This window comes from Aulonocara stuartgranti (genome assembly GCF_965226115.1).
Source record: "Aulonocara stuartgranti genome assembly, chromosome: 19".
NCBI lineage: Eukaryota > Metazoa > Chordata > Actinopteri > Cichliformes > Cichlidae > Aulonocara > Aulonocara stuartgranti.
The window spans coordinates 8702580-8729517 of NC_138955.1; the positions used below are offsets into that span (position 1 = coordinate 8702580).

Sequence of the window (26938 nt, forward strand, 5' to 3'; positions counted from 1 at the left end):
AGTTCAAGATTTAACAAGAAAGAAGAATTATAGTGTAAGTCATTTTAAGTAAATTTCCAGGCATTTTGTATGGTTAATTTTTAATTTTACATCTTACAGTGTAAATATACTGTACTTTTTGGGGTGCCGCTGTATTATGTAGTAGCTTAACCTTACTTATACTATATACTACCTAATACTTCTGTGCATCACAGATGTTCCACTATTCAACTGTCCTCCTATATTACATATAAACATGTGATTAAAGACTGTTGTCCCTTTCCTACTTAGAAAAAATTAAAATAAACCCACCAGCAAAAACTGCAGGACATAGGCACATTTGATCTCTATATTAATGGAGATAGTCAAACTTGAGTTCTTTCTTTCACAATGATCAACCATCAATCAGAACTTTCAAAAGGACTGTGAGAAAACACAAATGATTAACACAAATGAAGAAAGACTCCAATAGAATATTTTTTAAATTTTTAATTGTAATTCAAACTCGAACACAGTTACAATAAACTGCTCTTATTGGCTAAAGACAACGTTATTTAGCCTTTTCTATTTGTACAGTTCAGTCATTTCTTTGCTTTTTGTGCTCTCTTCTTTTGTTCTTAGACCTTAGTTTTAAACAGTTGGCAAGTGATTACTGGAGGTTGCAAAGAGGTGTACAGTGCTGCATCGATCTGCTTGTGATTGCTGTGGTCTTCAGCAGTTTGCATGGAAGATGCAGACATGTCTGTAAACTACTCGCTGAACAGTGTTGAAACTGTTAATGAGACAAGCTGAAATAACAAGACATTCCTAGTCTACGGTAAGAATGAAATTACAAGAGAATTGATGTGAACTACAAGAGGGACCTGTTTGTATCACGATGGAAGAAATGGATGGACTACATTAGAAAACGCAGGCCAGTTTTTGCTTTTGCTTTAGATTTTGACTTTGTTAACTACTAGAAGACTAGAGGAAATATTAGTTATATTAGTTATATTAATGGAAACAAAAACACACTCCCTATATTTATTTATTTATTTTTCTTTCCTTTTTCTTTTTCCTTATGTATTTTTTATTTATGTTGTTTGTTATTTCCTGTTTTGCTTCTTTTTCTTTTTTTTCTTCTTCTTTCATTCTTATTGTATGGATATTTTAGTTGTTTAAATATAGAAAAAAAGAAAAAAATATATATGTACTGAAAGATAGCTGAAGTTGATGGTATTGTATAGTGATTCTAAAATGTCAATAATAAAAAAAAAAGAAAAAAAAAGAAATTACAAGAGAATTAAAAACGTCATACAGTTAGAAGGAAGTATTTATGTGTTGAAAATGTGTTTAAAAACAGTAAAATGTTGTCTTGTTTAAAAAGTGGTTTATGCTAAGTATTTGTAGGTAAATATAATTACATGAGATGAGATGAAAGAACCAAAAAAAGCATATAGTTCATGCATTATTTATTATCTTTTTGGTGCAGATGTACAGAAGTTGTGGTTGCTGTATTACGGCATCTAGCTTATGCTACAAAAAAGGAATGAAAGGGGTTGCTTTTGAAAGCATATCATTTCAACTACAACATTTCCCTGTGTAGTTTTTCTGTGCAGTGTGTCTGCTAGTTAAATGTGCATCTGCTGTGTTTCTCAGAAAGACAAAAGAATGACTGATAACTTTACTCAGAGATGGAGGAAGAACCATCCGTTCTCTTCTGCTCATCCTCATAAGGGTCCTGGGAGAGCTGAAGCCTATCCCAGCTAAATTTTGTAGTTTTGTAAGTTTGTAATTCCTTGCATTTTGAATTCTTGTATTTTTATATTAGTATGACATGAGGTTCAGATAGCTTTTCACAAAAATACCCAGTAGAAATGTCTTCCAAAGAGCTCCTGTTTACTTTTATACTTTGAGGACATTTCAGAGTCATTACTTTTTAATTATTACTTGAGCAAAGAAATTGAATCAGTATTTTAACCTTTATCTGAATATTTTTTTAACACAAGCATTTTTAAGTGTAGAATGCCTGTGCTTTTGCCACCTCTGCCAATCATGCACCCTGCTGTCTCCTGTTACAGTGCTTTCTTTCTTTTTTTTATATACAGAGGTTTCTCTTGTCTTATTTATTTTTCTTTTAAAAATGCGCTCTTTTCACTTTTCACTTGAGCCGAACGGGTTTGCACACAATTTCGTTCTACTTAAAGCACAATGACAATAAAGATTCTGACTTCTGTTACCGATGTAACTGACACATGCACAAGATGCACTTCATAAAACCAAACAGGACCTTCTTCCATTGCTCTATGAGTGAATTCTGACACCCATATGTCCACTATGGGCCTTTGACAGTGGTCAGCATGAGCAGTCGGAAAGGTCTTGAACTATTCCCAATTTCTTAATATTTTGGATAAATATTTATTGAAACACGAGGAAACATAAATAGGAATACAGTAAATCAGGCATAAGCAGAGTTTGTAAGCTCGAAAGTCAATATCTGGTGTGACAATATTTATTCTTCAACAGGACTGTAGAGCTGAACTCCAGGCAGTCTCTGTGGGCCTCCTTTCTTTCTTGATTCGTGTGTGTCTTGCACATCTTATGATTTTGTGTTCATAGACCATATTGCATAAAAAGAAAATCACTGATACATTCATAAATATGCACGGTTTGTATGGTTAAATAAGTTTTGCTTCGAGTATTAAGTTTATGATTGTATTATTTTCTTAATTTATATAAGAATTCATGATGCTTATGGTTTATAAACAAAGTTTAAAAGTCAAATCTGAGTTTCTAACACGCTATGTCTGCTCCTCATCCTCACCATCACCCTCAGGGCGGCCATTATTGTTCTTGCATATTCACTTCCATCAGCTTCTATGACTTATATCTTCTGCTGCACAGACAGCCTGATGTTGTTTTCAACCTTTTTGGTGCTATGGCACATCAAAGGTCAGAGACTAAGGGACATCGTAATGACTGTAAATAATGAAATCATCTCGATAATAGTCCATTTAAATAAGTATCCAAACCTATTTGTGTTTATAGACCTGCATCAGTGTAATTATAGTACCTTGGCTGAGTTGGCAGAAGAGCATTATGTTACAATGCATTAGGTTAAATGAGGTTTATGATATGTGCAATGATTTGATATCTAATAGCTATTTTCTGTTAGTGTTCACTCTAACAGTCTTGTGGATATACTGTGTGATTAAGTAAAACATTAAATGGTTTTCGAGGGTGTACACATGTTAGTGTGCTGTCTGATGGTGTTTTATTAGAACTAGAAAAAGATAAATAAATCTATTCATCCACATATAACTGACAACCTACTTTAAAAAAAAGGTTACATTAAAAAGCAGAGTCATTGTGGTATTTTTAAACTACTCTTTCAACTGCTTGAAATTCACTGGCTTCCTCAAAATCTCTTGCTTACCTCATGGCATACCAATTAAAAACTGTGGGCCTAACACAGAATAAAGCTTAATGCTGCCTGACGATGGCTTTGCTAAGTTTTCAACTGAACCTGCTACCAGAACATATAATTCCTTGGAAAAACTGTCAATTGCCACTATATGAGCTCACCTTGTGTCTCATCTTGAATATCTGGAGTCTGTTGTTGAAATTAAGGGCCACGAATTTCAAGTTGTGCTGGGTCATTCTGATAGATATGGAGTCACATTCCACATTGCCTCACTTTCTTTACCAGCTGCTGATAGGTGAACCAAGCAACTTAACCTGTTACTGACTTTACACAGCTGACTTCCCTTAGTTTGCTTACTTTCCTCCCTTTCTTTTGTTTTTGATACGTTTTGCTTTTCTGGGAATACAAAGGACTGGACTAAACTATTTTGTCGTACTTTGTAAAGGGTGAAAGGGGCATTAGAAAGCCTACACAATCCTTTTAAATCAAGGTTCAGTCTCCCAACTTATTTATTCAGGCAGCTTAATTATGATGCTAATTACTTGAAACAAAAAAGTTCATTTCAGCCTTGCAAGAGCCCCTCCCGCCAGCATCCCCCTGGCTCGTCAGTTCACTTTACTGCCGCTGTTCTTCAACACGACCTGAAATGTCTTATTCAGCTTTCAAATAATTTCTTTAAGTCGTCTGCAGGAATAGTTCTCCAGGCTTCTTGAAGGGCATTCAAAGCTCTTCATTGGATAGCTGCCTTTTGTTCCGTTCTCTGTCAAGTTGATTGCACACTGCTTCCATATTATTGAGGCCCACGCTCTGGGGAGGCCAATCCATGACTGACAGTGTTGCATTGTTTGTTTTCTATCCAAGTATAGTTTTACCACATTGGCAGTGTATTTGGGATCATTGCTATGTTGAAATATGAAGCTGCTCCCAACCTGCTGCTCTCCTCATGGTATTGCATGGTACATTAAAATCTGACAATGCTTTTTTATGTTCATAATAGACACTCACTGTTGTACCTCTCTCATGACCGTCTCCATACACTTTGTCTATGTCAAATTAGGATCAATCTTTACAGTCCATGACCCTGATCTCACTCAGATACTATACTTGCCCATCAACTTCAAGGAAAAATTGTTCAATTGGTGCCAATACATCCAACCCCTTACACACGTTTCGCTATGATAAGACACATGTTTCACTTCCTAATGTTGTGACTGATTAGCATGCATATTCTGAAGTCAAGTCTCCGGTGCTGATCCAAATCTGAAAAACTCACCTGTTGTAGAACTATAAAAGAGAGAGCATTGTTCAGTGTGTAGTGGCTGTTGAGCTATATGTATTTGGGATTCTAGGTATTACTCTGAAATGCAGCTCCTGGAATTACATATTCTATATGCACAGTGTAATAACCATGGGAAATAAATCCTTCATTCATACCTGTCCTTTTGGTTAAAAGTATTTGTTATGTGGTAATGAAAAAGTAGATAAACTGAAAACCCTGGGAGCACCTGGGATCATTTTGTAAACCTTTACCTTGAGTTTGTGCGATATCTTTTAGATAGACAATCCCTGTGGGGCAGATTTGGTAAAATGTGCCAGACTGCCTTTCTACCTGTTGTGTGGTCTTGATAAAGAAGATGAAAGGTACGGAGACAGTGTCCCAGGGTGCAGAGACATGGCTCTTGCATTTTCATTTACTCGCTCTAGCAGCCTAAATTAAATTGGACTGTTGATCCTCCAGAGGGAGCAGTTCCAGGGTTTGATTTAACATTATATAAAAAGCAGCAACATTAATTATCCTTCTGGTTTTGACCTTCATTTTGACGTGCCCATGCGGACAGACTCGCAAAATCTAACACATACACAGAAAACTCAGCCATATCTCTATTAGGACAGGCCTAAACATCCCATTAGTCCGCATAAGTATAGCTAAAACCCGTCTCACACATGCACACACACATTGCCCACAGGGCCTGTTCATCTGTCAGGAAGGTGACATCTTCAGATGAATTATGGGAGATGGTTGCCATCTTCTCTGGGGTCACATTCGAAATGGCGAGCTCGGGCTGTGGGCTCCCTCTCCTCACACTATCGCACGTCAGCCATTTTAGAGGTTGAAAGCCTCGACGGGGGACCAAAACGACCTCAATTAAACCTCCATTAATATTAATACATTTTGTCGTTTCACGTGAGTTGCTGCTAATTAAACGTGTCCCTGACTGTATAATGAGGGTCAGCTGGGGTCACTAACATGAAGCTAATTCACCACATAACAGCGACCAAACACTCTTTGCTGATCTGAGCTCGCTTCCTATAAATACACCCGGAGACGAGGACCGTTTTGTTTACACCCGTACGTAAACATCTGCGCAGGTTCTCAGTCATTCAGGTCACGGTAGTCTCGAGAGCTTGAAAAGAAGGAAGGCAACTGGACTTCATCACCACAGCTTAACTAAACAATGTAGCATATGCTGTGCAGGGCAGTGAGGAGTGCTTGGATCTCTACGCAGGAGAAACTTCACAAATGCATGGTGGTGGCTTACGTCAACCACCTACAATGCATTGCTTCAAGCCCCACTCACAAATTTACCTCAGGTGACGTGAGTAAGTCAGCCAAGGTCTTACAGTAGTTTCACCCTTAACCCCCAGTGATGGCAATGATCCACACCCTCACATGATCAATAACGGGTCAACGATCACCTCTGAAGGGGACAGCCCCCACTAGGCTTTAGCTGGGATTCTCCAGCTTTTAGCTTTAGAACTGAAGAAGCCTCTTGAACGAGAGGTGAAACGTCTCCACAACTTAAAGGTACAATATGCAGTATCTCACCACTAGATGTCAGTAGATTGCAGGCTGGGTGAACTGAAAGTGGATAATCCTGGCTTGGTGGCTACAGTATGACAACTCTGGTCATTCATCTGCAGTGAGTGTAGGCTGTCAGTTCGCTGTTCGCCTCAGCTGTTAATATATAGTCACGTTTATTTACTCTTGCACAGAAACTCTTACATGGCGCTTTCACAAACCGATGCCTGCACCTCTATATTTTTAATTGATTAATTCAAAGTTCATAAGAATGCATTAATTTGTTGGGAAGCCTTAATTACACCCTGATAAATGTATATGTTTGAGTAAAATATTTGCTTAGTCCATTAAAAATGTTCAAAAAACAACATCCAGGTGCTTTCTTTTGAGAATGCACACGCTTAATGAGCGCATCACTTTTTCCCTGCACTGTAGCATTTTTTTGTGTTCTCTGAAGGATCCATGTGTCACTTAATGTGAATATGTTATCCCTTTTAAACAGCCTTTTAGATCTCATGGGCTGGCCCAGCCCCTGCGGGTTTGTGTCCTGTTACATTTCCCCAACATCAACATTTATCAGGCTTTTATGTTGAGGTTAATAAGTTTGCAGCAGATCAGCTCTTTATGAGCTCCTGTCCCACAGCTCCAAAGCTCCACACACACACACACACACGTGCGTGCAAACAAACATAATGAACACACATTTTTCAAGCCTAATAGGATTGTGAGATCCTTCAGATTGGACTCCCACTAGTGTAAGTCAGCAGAGCACTGCCTGGGAGGTTAGATTCTTCTGTTCAATCCTGCAGTATCACGAGAGGTGATTTGGTGTTGACCTGGGAGATTAGCCAGACGTGGAGTGGAAGGTCAGATAACAGCCCCAGATGGTCCATCTAATCATATTTATTTTATTGCTAAAGGGAAAAATGCGTACTCCCACTCTGGACTGCTGTCTCTCCCTCACCGCCCTCCGCATTCACAATCTGACAAAACAGGGTACTGAAACTCTGCAAATTGTTTGTGTAGAGAGATTTATCCACATTGTATATCTGGCGATGAGGGTCTAAGCCATGCCACTGCTGGAAATGACTCAAGCCCGGACACAAAGACCAAACTCCATCGTGACCAGCTGCCGGCGCCAACAGGGCAGTCCTCCAGAACTACAATAGCCTGGCTCGATGCACGTAAGAGAGCAACTCGGTATGAACTTATCTGCAGAATTCCACGCTGAAAATAAGCAGTAATAACGCCAGAGTTTCTTTGTTTGCACGGCGCACGTATGGGACCAGCACTGAGGAGCTGTAGCCAGTTTGACCTGCTAATAATGGACTGCAGCCAGAGTCCGTACAATCAACTTGGAGCTGGATTCCCACTGCAAAAGCGAGCGAGCGCTTTCTCTCCCAAACACTCACATGCACACGTTCAGCCGCACAAAAGCTGTCCACCCCTCTGCAACGGTCGAGCCATTATTGTTTGTCCAGTCCAGCTGCACTTGGAATGACAGCGACCCAGAGCTAGGGGGAGGATTAAAGACTGCGTTCAGTCTAATACACCATTTGCCAGCTGCCAGAGAGGCTTCGCAGCTCTTCCTTTTCCATCCCGCTCTTCTGTTCGTATGTCAGGCAGAAAAAAAACAAAAAAACCCAGCATCTCTTTCCTCATGTCCTACATAAAGACTCTCTCTGATTCCTCATCTGCTCGACACTCTTGCTCTTGTCCGCGCCAGCTTTGATCTCCCTCCAGCCAACTGGCCCTGCTCGTCACTGTCCTGGCAAATTATTTTCTACGCCTGCCTCGATAGGTCAGAGTTGAAGCTCACTGGTGTGTTGATGAGGCAGGGTGGAGGCCTCTCTCCTCTGGAAGCTCAGCCAAGGACACGGAATTATATTTATACAGGCTGTCCTCTTCCTCGCAAACACCCACCTGCCACAGCAGAGGAAGAAGCATATTTGTGTGCATATAAGTGCATCAGGCAGGCTCAGAGTGTCTGCACATTGAATTAGGCTGTAGATCACTGGCGACAGGACTGAGGACCGTCATTAGGTGGGGGAACGGGCATCTTTATGGGGTCACAGTTTTGCAGTTAGTGTAGGCAAAAGGTAAAAAAAAAGAAAAAAAGAAAGAAATCCTTTAGTTACAAATTGGCCTGTGAATGGGAGTGTGGAAACCTGCAGTCAAGCTGTCAAAAAATCACTGAGTGTAATTGAACATGTGGCTCGTTTTCAAGTTCAGTACCTTGGATGTAATTTCCAGCTAGAAAAAAAAGAAAAAAAACGGGAGATATTTTTCATGCTTGATAATAAAGTGACAGAATGGGAAACATCAGAAATGACACGCAGTGACAACCACAACACAGCCCGGTCTGTAAAAATGAAATATTTTAATTGGTGGCTTGATGATTCATTTTTGCAATCATAAGAAACAATCCCAGAAATATGCATACAGAAGGAGCCAGAGACAGACTGCACACCAACTCAAAAACAAAAACAAACAACACACATCTCTATCACACTCTTTAAAAAAATAAAAAGCATGATGCTAGCGACACCCGGGTTGCTTCATTGTCACAAAGAAAAATGCTGTTAAGACATCAGATATACACAGAGATCAGACACAAAAATCTGAGCATAGCTTCAGAGCATCGGTAACTGGAATCATTTCGGTGAAAGGTTTGAGATTTCCTCTCACACTCTGTTCAGGTACGGGGAGTGTTTTTGAGGACTACTACACTTGAAACTGGGACGCTGAAAATGAAACGCTCTTGAGATACAGAATTGGTGTCTTATTTGTTCCGAAACCACTAATGCGGAGCCAGATATTATTGGTTTCGAGCCAAAACATGGACTAATGTGAGTGTGACTCTGAAAAAGAAGTTGTGGGCAAAACGCCCGGAGCTTAGGGGGGGAAAAAAATAAATAAAAATCTCCGGTTTGAAGAATACAATGACTGAGACGGAAAAATATGAAAAAGGGAGCTCTCTCGTTGTATAACCATTTTTCCTCTCCCTAATGCATTACTTTAAAAGAAGCATATTGACTCTGGATGTGTCCCAGTACATTTTCATCATCCCCCCTCGCCCTTGTTCTTTTCTCCTTCATAAATCATCCCTGATTTAAACAGAGCTGATCAAATAAAGAGATCTGCAGGAGGACAGGAGGATCCGGCCTGTTAAATTTCAGCTAAATTGTTCCCTTTGTTTACAAAAAAAATAAAAATAAAATAACGTTAACAACCAGATGAATCATCTTATGTATTTGGATACCAGGAAAGCAGGTTGTTTGCCTGCATCCTTTGCCTGAGGACACAAACAGCGGACTACATTCAGTTTAGATTCTTCCCATCCCACTTTTACATTCTCTTCGTTTTCCCGCTTTATTGCTGACAGTGTTTGCTTGCAGGCAGGGTCGATGAGGGATTTTTTCCAACTCCAATCCACTTTTAAACCCAAATTCTTTCAAAATGCTTCCTTCCATGCATGTGAAACAAATACATTTATTGTTTCCAGCCTGTAACTCAAGCCTAAAGCGAAATCCCACTGTAGCACAAAGTCTTGATTAAGTGATAATGAACAGATGTAGCTTTGCACCATATTTTTCAGTGAGCTGGGCGCTATTAATTTGATGACCTTAAAGTATTGATTATATTCCTGAGACGTGTTCAGCTAACCAGATAAGTTCCCAGCAGTTATAGAAAGGAAACAATCATTGGCAGAATACAGAAAATTGCAGATATCTCTCAGCTGCTATGGACTTAATGTCGATTAGCTACAGATGACTGGAAACTGCTGCCATTAGAGCCCCATCTGTGACCACGTCAGAGGTCCTACGCAACCTTGGGCTTTGAACTCAAAATCTAATTTTCTTTTTACCTGTGATCTGGATAGAAGTTGTGTCTCCAGTTCTCTTTGTGGTGACTCAAGCAGCTACTTACTGTAGAAAACAATAAAACGATGACCCTGGGCTAAAGACGCATTTAAATCCGATCTTTCCACAGGCTTCCTGCTCGACCTGTGCCAGTAGCTGGCACGCTGCGTGGAAATAGTTTTTCAGTCTTCCCCATGCAAATATTTAACTTTTCAGTTAAAAAGCTGACCCCTGTGGGAACGTGGAAAAGCCTTTGAAGATACGGCCAGCTGCTGGATAGCACGTTTGGATTCCCTCCTGCAGTTTGCATACATAACGCTACATGACCAAATCACTGAATAACATAGAGGGGAACTAAGGTCACAAAAGGAGAAAAATCCCACTAAGCTTACTTATGACTGATTGACAAAAATGCACATTAGGATTTTAAGTGGTCGTACTGATAGTCTTTATACGTAGCCTCATCATGGGTAACAGACAAAAAAAAACAAGGGTTAAGGACAGGTCGCGGGGGAGGAGGAGAGGGGAGGGGAGTATTATTGGCTTGCATCACTGTGAGGGTCGCACTGCTCTGACATGCTGCCCTCCACAAAAACAAAAAAGGCATTATAATTGGTCATGAAGCCACTCACTCGCAAAACTCATCGCACATCCTCTGTCAGTCAGTCAGGCACACTATTTACAAAGGCATACACATACGCCAATCAAAGGCATACTGTACATACTATTTACACAAACACACGCACTCTTGCAGAATTGCACTCATCCACACAGACTCACGAGTAGTCAGAGAAATTACTGTAGTGTAATGCAGACATAGTATCAGCAATAATTATGGTGACTATGATTCCCAGTACATAGAGGCACTGCTACCTCGCCCTGTCCGTTCTTCAGGGTAAAAAGACAGCTCCCACTAACGAACCGCGGGTCACCGGCGCTGTGGGCGCCCTTTCAGCAGGTAGGGCGGAAGCTTCTTTGAGACTGCTACTTTTACAACGCAGTCAGAAGGTAAAAGAAAGAAATGGGAATAAACGGTGAAACTGAAAATGCCACCCACTGCATTAAGAGCTCACATTGCCATGGTGACCAGAAGTTCCATGGCTCCCATCTCAAGCATTTGTCTGAGTTAAGGCTTCCAAAGCGCTTGCCGCTCACACAGTTCCTGGCAACAACCTGCAGCACACTTGCTCCTCTCCCCTCCCTTTGATTTCCTCGCACCTATGTGAGATTCTGCGCTGTAATTGGCTGTCATTCTCTGCAGGATGGAGACCAAAAAAAAAGAGAAATAATGAACTTATCAAGCGACAAGGGCTGTGGAAACCTTGACTAGAAAAACAAAAAACAAAAATTCCCACCCCTAAGAAGCAAGGCTTCAGTAATGGCTATGGTCCATAGTACATCAATCTAATCCATTTGCTTTGACTTATAAAACAAATAAAAACAAAGACATAAAGGAATTACTTTTCTTTAGGCAGCAATGTTGGTCTCAGTGTTATTACAATTGTGCTTTTTTAAAAAAAAAGCATCAACACAGAAGGAAAAATACAAATAAATTCATCCTAAAATGAGAATGTCACTATTTCATGGCCAAAGCATGTTCATGGGTGAGATGACAGATTTTTTTTTATTTCATTTTTTTATTTGTAAAAGCGGAAAGCTTTTATTACACAACTTTTCTTTCCATCTTTCTGGGGCAGTCTCTGACGCACCTTTTTCTTTGTTCGGCCCAGCAATCAGCACATTTTCATTGCTCTCCCAGTTCCTTTGAAATTGGAGAATCCAGGAAGTAGACTGGTCCTTTATTTTCTCCTTTCTCCCTCTTTCTTTCTTTCTTTCTTTCTTTTTTTGCAAGGATTAGCAGGAATTCACAGACTTAAATTCATTTTCTCATGCTCCATATCAGGCCATAGAGACGGAGAGGAATACAGAAGGAGGAGCGGAGGCGGGAGTGCTGGTTGGGTTACTCAGCTGTCAGCGACTTTTAAAAATATCTCTCCTCTGCTCAGTCAGTAATGATGATGGGAGAGACAAAGAAATGCACAGGGGAGGAAAGGTCAAGCAGGCGCTAATAACAACTGGGCAAACCTCAATAATGTGAGCTGATGCAATCGACCAAGCTCAGGTTTCCATAGCAACCCACTCGGATTCTGATTCCCGCAGCCCAACTCTGGTAAAGTCAGTTTTCTTTTTTTTTGTATTTTTTTTTCCAGTCAGTCGGGTCTTTGAAGCAGGCGCCACTTTCTGTGAGTGTAAGTGTGTGTGAGTGTAAGTGTGTGTGTATGTGTTTGCATTTCACATTACATATGCATGTCTGTTCTTTGTTCTCATTCTTCTGCTACCAGCGGTTGATGATCTGGTTCATGTAGTCCTCAGTGGGGAGCCTGCTTCCCGCCTCCTCCGTTCTACCTCCCTCCTCGCCCTCCTCCCGCTCTCCGTCCCCGTCCTCCAGTGTCGACACCAAGCTCTGCTGGCTGCGGGAGGGCCACAGGCTGATGCCCAGGCCCTGGTGGCTCTGTTGCATGTGGTTCTTGATGCGCTGCTGCCGCCTCTCCTGCTGTCTGGTATACTGGTAGCGCTGCTGGAACAGGTCCCTGGCGTAGTCGTACAGCTCCATGTCCAGCTCGTTGAGCTCCTCTATACGCTGGACCTATTAAGAAGAGAGCAGGAGAAATTTAGCTGGGTGGATGAGATGGAGAAAGGGGGGGGGGGGGGGGAGAGAACAGGGAAGGCTTTTATTAGCTTTTCTAAAAGTTTCAATAGCTCCAGGTTTCTTCTTAGATTGCACTGATTTCTAATCGGTATTGTTTCCATAAGATTTTTAAAGTTGACCTCTCACTCTAGTTTGAGGAACCAGAAAGGGTCAGTCATGGCGGACCTTTTTGGAGCACAGTGACCTGACTGCGTCACGCTCTACCTCGTGCTCTGCGTCAAGGACGGCCTGGCCGCTTGCTGACAATGCAAAAAACACAAAGTGTTCCCTTATCTGGAGTGTTGATGTAGGCGGGAGTAAAAAGAAAACTCTCTGTGGAGAGATGAAGGTCAGAACACAGTGATCATACTTGACACGCGGCTCATCTCCCTTTTTTGGTCAACTAAACTCACAGGGGAAGTGAGATGGATCACAAGTAAGGCCGATATGCTTGGAAATGCATGGAGCTGAATGTATTATCACTTTAGCCATGGTATTGGATTGCTCTGGGATTGATGTGGAAGCCTTAATTTCTTCATCAACTTGTGTCCACTCCTAACCCAAACACTGACTCTGGGGACACAGGGATATTTCTTTGATTAATGACCCATCAATACTGCTCAATATTACAAACTCAGGCCCAGAAAGTTCCCAAAACACTCAAGGCACAAGCCCAGAAACTAAATATAGTCTCAGTTTCCTCCATGCGATGCTGGGAAAGTTTCAAAGTTGGAATTGCGAAAATATCCCATTGTGACATTTGATCACATGCTTTATAGCGCGTCTGCAGAGAGAGGGAACTGAAAGAGAATGCATCGCCAGCGTGGAGACAACAGAAACACGTTGTTTGGTTGTGCCATGCAGCTGGCTTTGTAATCTGCTGTGTGCAGATTGAACATGGAGGTGGGGGGTGTGTGTGTTTAATTAAGAGAATCCCTTTGAAATCTGTGATGGAGTGCTGGATATCATTTGCGAGCCATGTGTGGGATAACAGGGGGAAGCGACGTGATGCGTCGATGTTAGAAAATCTGAGGCGTTTGATCAGCGGCGTGGGGGGGGGACACCAGCAAAAGAAAGCCAGGGAGAAGGCGCACGGCTATCTGAGAACAGGCGTCGAATTATTTAGAAACCAGTTTCAAACAAAAATGACTCACTGAGATCTTGAAGGGATGAGGGTAAGAGTGGGCTTTCAGCAGCTTTAGAGGACAGTCTAAAGTAAACAGTCTCCGCCAAACCTGCTGATATAATTATTTGAATTCCTTTAAAAAAAAAAAAAACTAATTCAGCTTCGCAAAGATTTAAACCAATTTTATAACCTACTTTTTAAACAAAATGCGACACAAAACGCCACATCTGTCAGAAGCATATTTTATATTCTCTGCTCCAACTGGTTTTGATGTATAAATCACCAGTCTGCTGTATACTGGAGGATTTCTCTTTTCTTTCTTTCTTTTTTTTAAGATGAGAACTGAGCTTAAAAACTCCCACACAAGTGTGAAGAACATGTTTAAAGCTGCTGTTTTCTCAACAGCAACAGTCATTCCAACTCATTTCACAGCAATATCAGACTGCAGACTTTTCTCTCCGTCTCTTTTTGAAATTTCCCCCCCTTTCTTCATTTTTCGTTTGAGCTTATTGTACTTCTTCCTTTTTCTTCCAGTTTCTATTAAAATAAAGTATCTGCCAAGTAATACAAATTTGAACGCAATGAGAAATAAATCATCTTAAAATAGAAACAGCGTGATTATAGTATAAGCTCCTTTAAAATAATTGCCAGAAAATTCTTATTTTTGAACAAATAAGAAAGAAAGGAATGTAATTTTTATTTAACTTTTGTTTGTTAATTTTTGCTACATCTACTACTTTTGTTACTTTTGTGCAATTTATTTAGGTTTTTCAGGGGAAAAGAGAACTCGTATATCAAAGATGATACATCTGGCATTATAGAGTTACCGGTAAATACAATGTTGCACTTACCGTAGTGTTGTCCAGGTCCACCCCTGCAGCCCGCGTGCTGTTGTACTGCATGAAAGGCCTGATGAAGCGCAACCTGAAGGTTCGTTCAAAGAGGAACTGTGTTTTCCTCTGGTACTCCGTCAAGCCAAAGAAGGCCATGTCTCGCAAGTTCTTCTTGGCAGACTCCAGGAGAAGCTGGGCCCTCTTCTTCTCTGGAACTGTGGACATGTTGTAGCAGCCTACGAGACTCAGGTCCGCCAACATACGAACCTAAAGACGGGAGAAAAGGACGTGAAGGCGGCTGTGCGAGCCCATGGAGTGTCTGTCACTCACTGCATGAGCAACAGAATTTATGTAGGTGGTACAAATATTACTTGGATTTTCACTATTCATCGTCCAGCCTTGATCCTGAAATCTTTGATTTTGCCGGCACATCATATGTTATCTTTAAAATGTTGGTATCAGTAACAAATTTCCCTCTGAAATTCCAGTAGCAGGAGCAGATTAGAGCCAAGAAAATTTTGCTCCAAAGTGAGAGATCACTTCATTACCAAGGGTATACGGGGGGGCTGTTAAAGTACAGTAAACAAACAGACTGGACATAAATTTGGATTCACTGCATGCACCATAGCCCGCTGGTCTATCAGGATTCCTCAAGTATGCATGTGTGTGTGTGTGTGTTTGTGCGCGCGTGTTGCATTTATAAGTCATAGGACCCTGAGTAATAACACCCCGAGGCTCAGATGAGATAAGCTGGCCAACACGTTGAGGTGGGAGACTGAGATAGCATGAGAAAACGAGGTGCGAATTTGAGGTGTTTATGACCAGAAGGCAAACTCCTGACGGTGTACTAGTAAATGTATGTGTGTGTGTGTGTGTGTGTGTGTGTGTGTGTGTGTGTGTGTGTGTGTGTGTGTGTGTGTGTGTAAGAGAGAGGGAGAAAGATCTAGTGTATTTTCACTCATGCAGATTTCATCTTACAAGTGTACCAGGCACTTTTTATATGTAAGAAATGAAATAAAGTAGTAGGAGAACTTGTTTAACTTTAATTCAAGCCAAAGTGCATCTTTGCTGGTGTTTTCAACATCTGTACAGTAATTCTCACGGTGATAAAGCAACCTGATAGGAGAGAAGTCAGGCCTGGTGATGTGATGCAAGTTTGATGGACCATTTTTGACCATTTGTGTGAAAACTGTTAAAAAAATCTGTATCTACAATAATATGAATGTCCAATTTCTTTTCAAATATCAGTATTGGCCTTAAAAATCCTATATCGGTCAAGGCCTATTACAGTGCACAGGTTTAACTTATTTTATTGCTTATTTTTAAAAAGTGACAGCACACAGTTAAAAGTATTTGCACAGCATCTAATTTGCATCCATTATCCCTGGACAGGTGGATAAAAACAACCACACTTCAACTGAAACGGCACACAAGACTGCACAAAAGTCCATCAGTATTAAATTATGAACCAAATCAATGGATACAAAGGAATAACTCCTGGTGACACTTTTGTGCTGACTTTAGACAACGTTTGAGGCTGGTTTTATACATTACAAAGCTTTGTGATTCCATTATGTTTATGGTATGGATTTTTGCTTCCTCGCTACTTTTAATAAGAAAGCAAACTGAGCTTTTTTAAACTGTGGTACCCGATCACCAGTCGCTACCACTGCCAGGACAGGCCACACATCTTAGAGGAGACAAAGCAAGACTACAGACAGTTTTAAACATCAGGAATAAATGATAGTAAAATAACAATCTAGCTCTATGAGAATTTGCCAGTACACCTTCTTGTGTGTTATGAGGTAAAATAAAAGGGAAAAACATGGTGTACAGAAACTTTTCCAGTGATTTGAGACATTTGGTGTCTGATGTTCTTAAAGTTATTGAGATTAAAATAAACATTGATGCTTATGATCCCCCCCCCCCCTCTGTACCTGTCTGTTATTGGCCAGGTTGTAGGGACAGTCCATGAACTGTTGCAGGGTGCACCCCGACCAGTCGGACCCCTCGTAGCAGGAGGGCAGCTCCTCGGGCGTTGGGGTTCGTCCATCGCACATGTGCAGGGAGGTTTTCCACGTGGCGCCCCGCTGCACGTGCCTCCACTCGCTGAGGTAGCGAGACACGGGGTCCCTCAGCAGAGTGATGTAGTAGAACTTTCTATTTGGGGACAAGGATGGAGCAAAAGGGAGGAGAGAAAAAAAGCAGAGGTTACCTCAGTTGTACAGAACATTTGGTGTATGCACAGTTAAAGTTTTAAGTGAATTTTATTCGCCTCTTTACACGCATCAAGTATGCCAACAAGAACGCTAAATCAACACGCAGTTCTTTAGCCGACCATATGGTGGCACTGTGTGCAATGGTTTCCCGAAGCAGTTCATTGTGCATGCTCCTAACTCAGGGCTTCACACTGAGCTTGTCATATTTAGTACCACATTATTTGCATTTACTAGAAGCAGCTCCGTGTTGCACAAAAGAAATCTGGGTGGAAGACTGGAAGCCAAACTGCAAATGAGCACGGGAGGAGGAGGAAGTGAGCGAGAGAGTTGATTTGTAAGGCAGAGGGATCGGGTCAGTGTTGGGGCCATGCTGTGCAGGAAAGGAAACTGCTGGCACAAGCACATCTCATGTGTGCAGCACACATCTCCACGCTGCAAACATCCTTCTGTCTCGGGCTCCGACGCACGCGCGCGCGGCAAACATCCTTTCCCCTTCCTTCGCGCTTGCACCAAGTCTCTCTGAGAGATGACTCATCCCACATCTTGGATTTGGATGGAACCATTTCTGTGGTGTTTGTCTGTGCGTGTTTGTGTGTGATGTAATGGTGCATAGCACAGTTCAACATCTCTCTAGAGGGGACACTCCCACCAGAGTGGAGACCTTTCTAGGCCTTCACACTCCAGCTAATTACTGCAGTCTAATCAATCAACACATCCTCATTAACCAAAACGCACACATATAACCCACGTGTGTATGCTTATGTGTGACTATGTGCCTGCAGCGTGGCTCAGAGTGGCGGTATGGATTTGTCTGGGCAGCAGACGCACGTCAACTGTCAAAAACACACACACGCAGAGGCACACACGCTGCCCTTTTCCCCTGGGCCTGCATCACATCAGAGGAATGTTTGCAGAGGGAATTTTGTGTGCTGACAGAACTCTACGAAATCGCCTGGTTCACACACAAGCCGCCTCTCATATACACACAGAGTCTCTGCTTTCATCGCTAAATCTTGGGCTTCATACTACAAAGCTCGCCTGGCGAGAGAAGCGGGACTGCTGGGTGGACACAAAGCCCCAAGTGTCACACAAACAGTAGCAGTGTCTGGCTATTAAAAAGTGGCAACATCCCTTAAAATCCAGCAGCACTAGCAGCTGCAGCAGGAGGAGGTAGATCCTGGACAACAAAACAAATAAACCCAAAATCTAGCCACAGCTGAGAGATAGAGCATCATTATAAAGACAAAAAAAACTAAATCCAGCAGTTATGAGGCGATCCCGGACAGCTAAAGAAAAAAAAAAATCATCTGGGAGACCCTGCACGACAAAACAGCCACACCCCGATTGTAGCTGCAGCACAGAGACATCTCTGCAAATGAAACAAATCAAGTAGCGGCAAGGGGGGGGATCATGAACAATGAAACGACTAAACCCTCAATCCAGTGGCAGCTGGGAGATCCCAGGCAACGAACCAAACAGACCTTCAATCTCGGAGACAGCGGGGAGGTGGAAATCACAGCCACAGAAACAAGAATCTAAACTCTAAATCCCATCACCCTAAACCTAAAATCTCCCCCACCCCACCCCATCGCACCCATCTAATCAAAAACAGAGGAGAGGCACAGTCAAACTGGAGCCTGCAGGACACCTGAGTACATTATAGAGATTCCTGCGATGACATTATCAAGATTCCTAACACTCCCCAGAGTGAACTGTGTGTGTGTGTGTGTGTGTGTCTCAGTAAGAATATGCCTATTAAATCAGTGATGACATTTTCCCCCTCTTGGCTTCCATTCCACTGAAAAAACACGGTACTGTTTGGCCCTCGATACAGGAGACGGGAAGGGAGAACGAGGGAAAGGGTGAAAAACAGAGCGGGAGGGAAAAAGAAAAAAGGGGAAGCTAGAGCGAGGGAGAGAGTTAGGAGGGGGCGGAAGAGAATTTCAATTAGTTTTCTAATACTGTGAAAGCAGTGAGGGCCCCAAGCCCAAGTGATTTATCAAAGTTATGGCTCCCGCTATAATGAAGGCTCAGGCATATTACCAGGCAAAATAAATAAATAACACGCACACAAACACACACACACACACACACACACACACACACACACACACGCAAAGCCAAATAAATGATCTTAAACGGCATGCCGGCCTGTCGTGTCTGCTGGGTCAGGCAGACTGCGAAACCAGTGCCGCGGAGACTTTCTCGCCTTAAAGCCTAATGATGTCTGGCCGTGTACTCAGATCCCAAGGTAATGATGGTTCAACCCACACACACACACCTAGCCTCACGTATTTTTACTCACTCACCAGCAAGGCCACTCCCTTTTCCATGTTTTTTCCCTTGGCTCTGAGGGAGCGGAACATTACAACAGGTATTCTGGTTTTTTCTCCCCCACCACAGGTGACATGGCTCGTAGCTGAAGCTTATGTGCACTTGTCAAATCAGCTTCAAAGGTAATATGAACTGCTCAATCTCTCACCGGCGAGATTAAAGATCGTCATACTCCGGCTGAGCACGGCTGTGGATTCGTAGTCATGACACTGCAGCTTGAAAGGTCCCCTCCTGCAGACTACATTTAAATGCATTGCATTGTTTTCCTTCCATAAGATTCGCCGGTTTGCCTTTGCGTTATCTGCAAAAGCAGTCAAAATTACATTTATGAAACACGTCGACTAATCGGCGAACACTTATGGATTTATCCCGTCAGACTGGTGGTGTGTGGAGCACTGATAAAAAAAAAAGACAAAAAAAGACGACTGCTTGATGGGGAGAGGTGTGAGGAAGCCACTGCGGGGCTTTGTCTAGTATCTCTTTTACTTCATCCCTTTTTACTTTGTCCTGATCAGTAAAACTGAATTCAAAATTGAGGCTATAAGCTCATTATGAAGCTCACTAGCTGACTGACTGACAAAAACAAAGATAGGACGAAGAACAAAGCAAGCCCATCATGCAATGATTCCAGTAGTTTTCCATTTCGAGAAATTTCCCCCTCCTTTCCTCCTTGTCTCTTGTGTGCATCTGTATTTTTCCACATTTTTATATTTTATTCACATTTCCAACTTTGCCAAAACTACGACGATGTCAGGAAACACTGAATGCTTGTGATTCCTTGCAGGTTTTGGTGGACAACTTGGAGGACAACTGAATAAACACAAAACGTGCTAGACTCATCCCTCTATAACAACGCAGTCCAGACTCTCTACAGTGCAAGTAAGTGTGACAACAAGTGAGGTTGCTGAGTGTTATCAAGAGGAAACACACAGAACTTGGGCTGGCTACGGTCCCTCAGAGCCCGGAAAAAAACATAACCCTGTTTCCTGAGGACCTCAAATCATCACTTCTACAACTTCTACCTCCTTTTTTTTTTAAGCCTCTATTTCCTTCTGTTTAAATCTTCCCTTCCCTCTGGGTCGTCTACTTTAGCCCATCCAATCTAGGAAATTATTTTTTTCCTTTTGGAGTAACACCCTGAAAGTGCGACACCCAAATCTTTCTCTACCACTTTACTGTTAGTTAGTAAAACATTAGAAAGCAAGACTGCCATTAATTAGGGTGAGGAGGTCTGCAGGTTGTCCTCCAATTAAAATCTCTTTTTTAAGAAATACCAGAGGTTCGCTTCAGTACACAAGAGATGCAAACAGTTTTTTAATGCCTTAAGAACATGAAAGGGTTAAGACAACTTGTTTAAATATAAATCTGAGGGTGTTTACATCCGTAAATCATGCTCATCCGGCCCTATAAACACAGTGACGCCAACAGCACCCTATGATGTCGCAGCCATGATTTATTAATAGTCTGGAACCAGATCCACTCAAGAATGAACTTTTTCCACCTCTAAAAATGGAATTGGAAGCAAAACCACCGCAAGGAGAGTCCAAACTGACCATTACGCTTTAATGCCAACGCCACAGGCTGGTGAATTTCTCTTCAAAAATCAGACGAAAAGGTCGGAAATAGCAGGCGAAAAACGTGCACGAATATCCTCAGATTGCTGGTCAATTATGCAAAGATTTGAAATTCCAGCAGCACATCTTGTTTCTTAAAGATGATGAAGAAACGCTGAGGATAACTTGTGTAAAAATGAACCTCATTTTAGATAAAACAAGCAAATTAAAATGTACTTTATTTCACTTAATGTGTTCAAAGTAGGAAGGATTGATTGAAACTGGGATACTGTGATCAGACATTGGCCAGAGGTGATCAAATCCCATCACTTCTTTCTGTCAAAATCCACCATGTGGACCAGTGAGAAGTTTACGGTCTTCTGCATGGTGGCAATAACGAAGACTAAAACAAAATGCATCAGGAACGCAGAGCACGTTTAAATATAAACCATATAATATAAATGCATAAGTATTGGTTTGCACATTCGGCTAACAAGCGAAAGCTCTCAAGTTTGATCCTGGGAGGAGACACAGAAAATGCATCAGAAAATGCATCAGACATAAAAACCTGTCAAACAGGAGCCTGGTTAAGAGATATATATATATATCTCTATATATCTATATACATATACATAAAATCACAGTTACAGCCATCATTTTTAACATCACAGCTACGTTTGATACATAAACGGTTTTTAATTAGTACCACCACAAAAGATGCCAGAAATCGGACTTTAACATCCTCTCCTTTTAGCACAATATATGCAAGTGTGGCTTTGCTCTTTTTTCTTGTCACATTTAGATTTCTTCGCCCAAATACCACAAACGAACATCAAGATTTGACAAGGTCTACACCAAAAACGAAAAATAAGAATCAGATTTTGAATGTGTGCGTGTGGTTTAACTCTCAATAACAGGCACTTTGAATGCTGGCAAAGGAGCTGGTGTGTGGAATAAGATGGCTGTAAATTCAGATGACATCAGCCATGTTGGAGTGAAAGCAGGGATCAACATGTCGGGACTTGACTCTCAGCAGACTACCACTGAGGACTTCCTTCACGTCATCATTTGGATGAACGCGCACACTCGACACAGGCCTAAAATAATTGATCGTCAGGTTGGACACATGTTGACCTCATTTCATAAATCAAGTAGTCAGTCTTTTTCGGAGTTGGCAGGCTTCAAGCTCCAGAACCGTCCCACCCGCACAAAGCTGACTTATAGTGCCCGTTTGTCCCTCTAAAAGGTGATCTCTTGGCCTCCCCCCTACTCCTGTTTTCCTGTTCCTGTCCCAAGTGTCTCTAGCCAATAATGACGCACCGAGACAGACAGAAATAGACCCTCCGGTTCAGACAAGCTCTCCGGGCGTCTTCTTCTTCTGGCTGCCCTAGCTCACTCTTCCTCCCTGTACCGCTTTCTTTGTTAGTTGATCAATAACAGCCTCGGGACTCAGACAGCCTGCCTTGGTAATTTGGACTTTAAACACAGAAGACGTATGAGAGACTGAGTGGAAAGAAAACAGAGTGGGAGAGAAGTGGGAGGAACAGGAGACAGTGGGGACAGCGCTGGGGTGAGGGGACGCAGAGGGAGCACGGTGGGATCAAGCAGACATCCAAGAGCGTTTGTGGTTAAATATTAAGGACATTAACAGAAATTCTTTGTTCTCTCAACAGCAAGAGAGGAAATTTATGGTTTCTAAATATTTTCCATTTAGCGTATCCACATTTTCTATATATCAAAACATCCTGACTTAGATTTTTGGATGCAACTGGATATGTGCTGATGTGTCAAAGAAAATGTGACTGGGGTAACGTGGCTAAGGCCAACCTTCAGAGCAACAGAATTCAGAATTATATCACATTATGACCTGTAACTGCAATCATTATTTGGCAAAACAATGAAAAATCAGTTGTCCCTAACCATGTGGAACATCCACTAAGGGATTGCTTTGTGCAACTAAATGTCCAAAACCCCCAAAAAACAGCAAATCAAACCATTTAATAGAGAACCTGATGTCATTTTGCTTAATGAGACAATATTACTGAGCCGTCTATTTGTGATTGAGAGTAGAAGTAAAAAAGGGCCCTGCTTGAACTGATGTTGAAATGAGAGTCGGTGGTTTTTATCTAGTAAATTGAAGACATTCAAAAGCAGGTTTTGTAGTAGTTACACAAAACCAGCAACTTAGATTTGTACTTTTTTTTTTCTCCATTAGAGAAATCACATTATCACGCGATTAACATCATCATTCAGCTTCACAAACAGACAGGATTACTGCCACTATTAAGATGCAAAATGAAATCGTTGATTAACCGATCAGAACAGGTATGAGGAAATTAATTAGCACTATTAATGATCTAATTGCTCATTTATTCAGTCTGGTTAGCTGAACACTGGTTAGCTCCAGCTTATCAAGAGTGTGGATTTGCCTCTTCTTTTTATCTCTCCGAGTTCTGGACTTTCTTTCAGACACTGAAAATGAGTGAAAAAACAGTCAATCCAGTCTTAGTAGGTGAAGGTATCTAACTGAAGGGATGAGCCAGTGCTCTGTCTCCACACAACCAATATCACAGCAAAGAACCAATTTTAAGTTGTATCTTTAGGCAGTAGCAGCCTGACACGAAAACACAATTTGTTTCAATTTCTTTAGTCAAATCTAAGGAAAGATAACACAATTTCAGAGGCATAAAATAGTTTTTGTGCGCCAACTAGCTGATTCCTAAAGAACTATTAGTAAAAAATGAATAGTTTGACATGATGTGTATATAGACTTTTCTTTTAAATTATGAAGAAATAGGTGAAGAACAAAAAATAAGTGACAGGTTTAGAGAAAAATATCTACAGCAGATGAACAGTGAAGTTATGCCCTTAAAAAATAGGAACAAATCCAGTAAAGATTTAAAAGATGAATCTGGTCCTTCAGTTTATCCATCTACTGTTCACTGAAGCTTCAATAGAAATGGTCTCAGTGGCTGTCAAGAAGCCATTATTAAGAAAGGGAAACTGGTAGAATTGGTTGGGGTTTCCCAAAGTACGCAAATACTAGAACGAAATTTTGTGGCAAAAGGTGTTATAGAGTGAGGAGTCGTAAATGTGAAGTTTTTGGTTCAAAATTGTCATTGATGGAAGTATGAATAAGATTTTGAGCCACTATGCACTGTATATTGTACTTCCTTGTAGGGCTGGGCCATATACTGTTCACGGTAATACCGGTATAATGTTGGGCAACGATAAGAAAATGAAATATCGCGATAGAATATGGGTAAAACCGCGCATGCGCAGTGCCTTTGTTTTCATACGCACATGGCAGGAAAAGCATGGCGGCGATGGAGAATGAGAAGGGCGACAGCGGATCGTTGAATGAAACGGATGAACCAGAATTGGTTTGTAAAAATGCTGCAACTTCAGTGGTGTGGAACTGGTTTAGCTTTCGTCCGTCAGACACACAACAAAGCACTATTTTTGGTAGAGCATGCTAGCAGGCCGTCGTTATTACCGTGTTCTTTGGAAAATACGGCACACTTAAAAATCAATCCTTTGATTTTTCTGAAAATCAAGAGTGCCCCTTATAATCCCGTGTGCCTTATGTATGAATTCTGGTTGTGTTTACTGACCTCGAAACGATTTTATGTCGTACACGGCGCTCGAAAATCTGACAAATGTTTTAGTACGACTTTCCTAACCTACGAACCCGGACTGCTTGATGGATTGTCGGAGCATTACGGCTATCGTAGGCAGGAACCTCGCGGAGTGATACGTACTGTGCTTCAACATAATATTACCGTATTGTGTGTGTATAACCTCTTTTTAAGTTTTGTGGATATTATACATGGTTATGCTGAGGATATGTCGGCCAATTTCCACTGGAAATGCCTTTTGGTTAAACTGTCAGCAAGGAACTTTAATGCACATAAAACAGCTGCTAGTTTAAGTAAAAATACATTATTAGTGCAAAAAAACCCATCAAAGTTGTGGAGTTGTAAAGTGTTTTGTCTAGTGTCAATTATATCGTCAGTTATATTGTTATTGCAAATTTTCAAATGTATATCGTGATAAATATTTTTGGTAATATCGCCCTGCTCTACTTCCTTGTACGTTTGCACATGTTTCAATAGCTCCCATTTCATTTATGTCACCCAGCAAAATATAAAGAACTGAGGGGTGACTCAAGAGTTTTTGGTAGGACTGCAAGATTAGCAAAACAACAATTACTGTAGTTGTATTAACCAGCCTTTATTACTCATTATTTTGTCAAGAGAATGAAACCAGTGCCATTAGGCGCACATTTTGCCAGCATCGCCCCCAAAAAGGAGTCTTATTATGATGTACAGTAACAATTTTGAATCGTCGTTCCACTGGGGCAGTAAATTTGGATCCAACACCGAGAATGCTTCAGAGCCCCTGCAGTCATTAACAAAGCATTCAGGCGAGCTCTTCTCTACAAGCAAGGTATTCTTCACAAAAAAAAAAGAAAAAAAAATGCAAGTTGGCAATGCAAGTGGGAGTTGCTGTGCGACCATAACTAAAAGAGCGTGTGAAACCTTGGCTTTTGCCATGAGTGCAAAATAACTCATGGCTCGCTGCATTTCAGCACAGAAATGCATCCTCTTCGTGATTACAAGACAAAGAGGAGCAGCAAACAGGGAGCAGAATGCCTCGTATGGAAGTGTAGCCCACGGCTTACGGAGCTGTTCGTTACAGTTCGGGAATGGACAAAAACAAAGAGAGGGCAGGAGGAAAAGAGAGACAGGGGAGGGAATCCCCTGAGTGCAAAGCTATGTTCGGCAGGAATGTTCGGCCGCCTGTTCGCTCATGTAACTTGGCTGGCAACAGCCCAGAGAACTGTCTGACAGACGGAGGGAGAGCGAGAGGGAGCCGGGAGAAAGTAAGATGGATATGGTGAGAGGTAGATGGGTGGAGGACAAGGAAAGTTGCACAAGTAATCGCAGATCATTTTTCATGTTTTTGCAATTTTATGTTATGCGCACATGTTAGGATAGGAAGATGTGGCTGTATGAGATGTATCTGCAGCAGATATACAATTCTTAAATGTCGATGTTTCCCCTCAACATTTAGAGTGGAAATGATGATTAATTGATTATTCAGCCATCCAGATAAGTTAACCTGCAGCTAGCACGACAGTTGACGAACGTCTCCGTTTTTGACAAGCTGGGACAGTTTGATAATTATCAAAGTAGTTAGCAACCACTTTCGTGTCCGTGATACGCACTTATAACCTCATATTCATTCCAGCATGTAACGCTCATCACTGTGACCAAAAACAGCAGTTAAATTTTGTGATGCAGAGTGAATTGGCTCATCTTAAGAAAAGACCCCTCCCCAAATCTGAGTTTATCTTCAGTTTTAAGGGAGATTATGACAAATAACTGCAGAATGTGTGCTAAGTTTGCCTCTGGGCTGCAGCTGTGTCCCAAAGTAATAAAGAAGTGATTATTAACTGAATTGGGTGCAAAAAGGACCACAACGAGAGTATAAAGATCGCAGAGTGTGGAATAAAGCACTCTAAGCAAGTTTAAGAAATAGTGCACGGAAATAAAGTGGAAATGTATGCTAAGCTGCAAACAAAATCCAATAAAACAATCTGCTATAGTCTCCCAAAGCTGAGACAAATAATCGTTGTTGTAAGTGTGAGCGCAGTAGTAATAAAAATTCAGTAATCAGAGTCCTTTTTCATAATCGTGCATCCAGTTAAGCAGAGGAAATGTGAGCCAGGAAATGAGAGGGATGAAGGTGGAGCGTCACGCTGTTTAAGGTAACAGACTAAACCTGATATCCTGTTGTGTGTGTGTGCGTGCGTGCGTGCGTGCAAAAGTCCCCTCCACCCAGCATCATGTTCACATGCCTCCTGATACCGAGGTCAAAGCAATCACTTTGCTGACATATGGAAAAGCTGCAATCAACGCAACCTCACCCACTCCTATTGCACAAACGCACTCGAGCACACACCTGCAAGTTGTGACATAATCCTCGCCATATGCGGTGATGTTAGATTATTGATATGTCCCAACAGTTCACTTATTCCAATGAAGGGGAGGGGGGAGGAAGAAGAGGAGAAGAAGACGAAGGAGGAGACTGTGCGGAGTTTGGGGGCAATTAAAAGGCTGGATAACGAGGCTAA

At 41.6% G+C, this 26938-nt stretch overlaps 1 protein-coding gene across 1 annotated transcript in view; it reads right to left on the reverse strand.

The window, feature by feature from the left end:
* Nucleotides 1-8542: 8542 nt before the first annotated feature.
* The window catches only part of hs6st1a (heparan sulfate 6-O-sulfotransferase 1a), a 58825-nt gene continuing 40429 nt past the window's right edge, over nucleotides 8543-26938 (reverse strand). The window contains exons 2-4 of the mRNA XM_082516466.1: nucleotides 16631-16853; nucleotides 14712-14960; nucleotides 8543-12692 (exon numbers count right to left, since the gene is read on the reverse strand). Of these exons, the coding sequence (XP_082372592.1) occupies nucleotides 12381-12692; nucleotides 14712-14960; nucleotides 16631-16853 (784 nt within the window). The 3' untranslated portion in view covers nucleotides 8543-12380. The remainder of the gene's footprint in view (nucleotides 12693-14711; nucleotides 14961-16630; nucleotides 16854-26938) is intronic.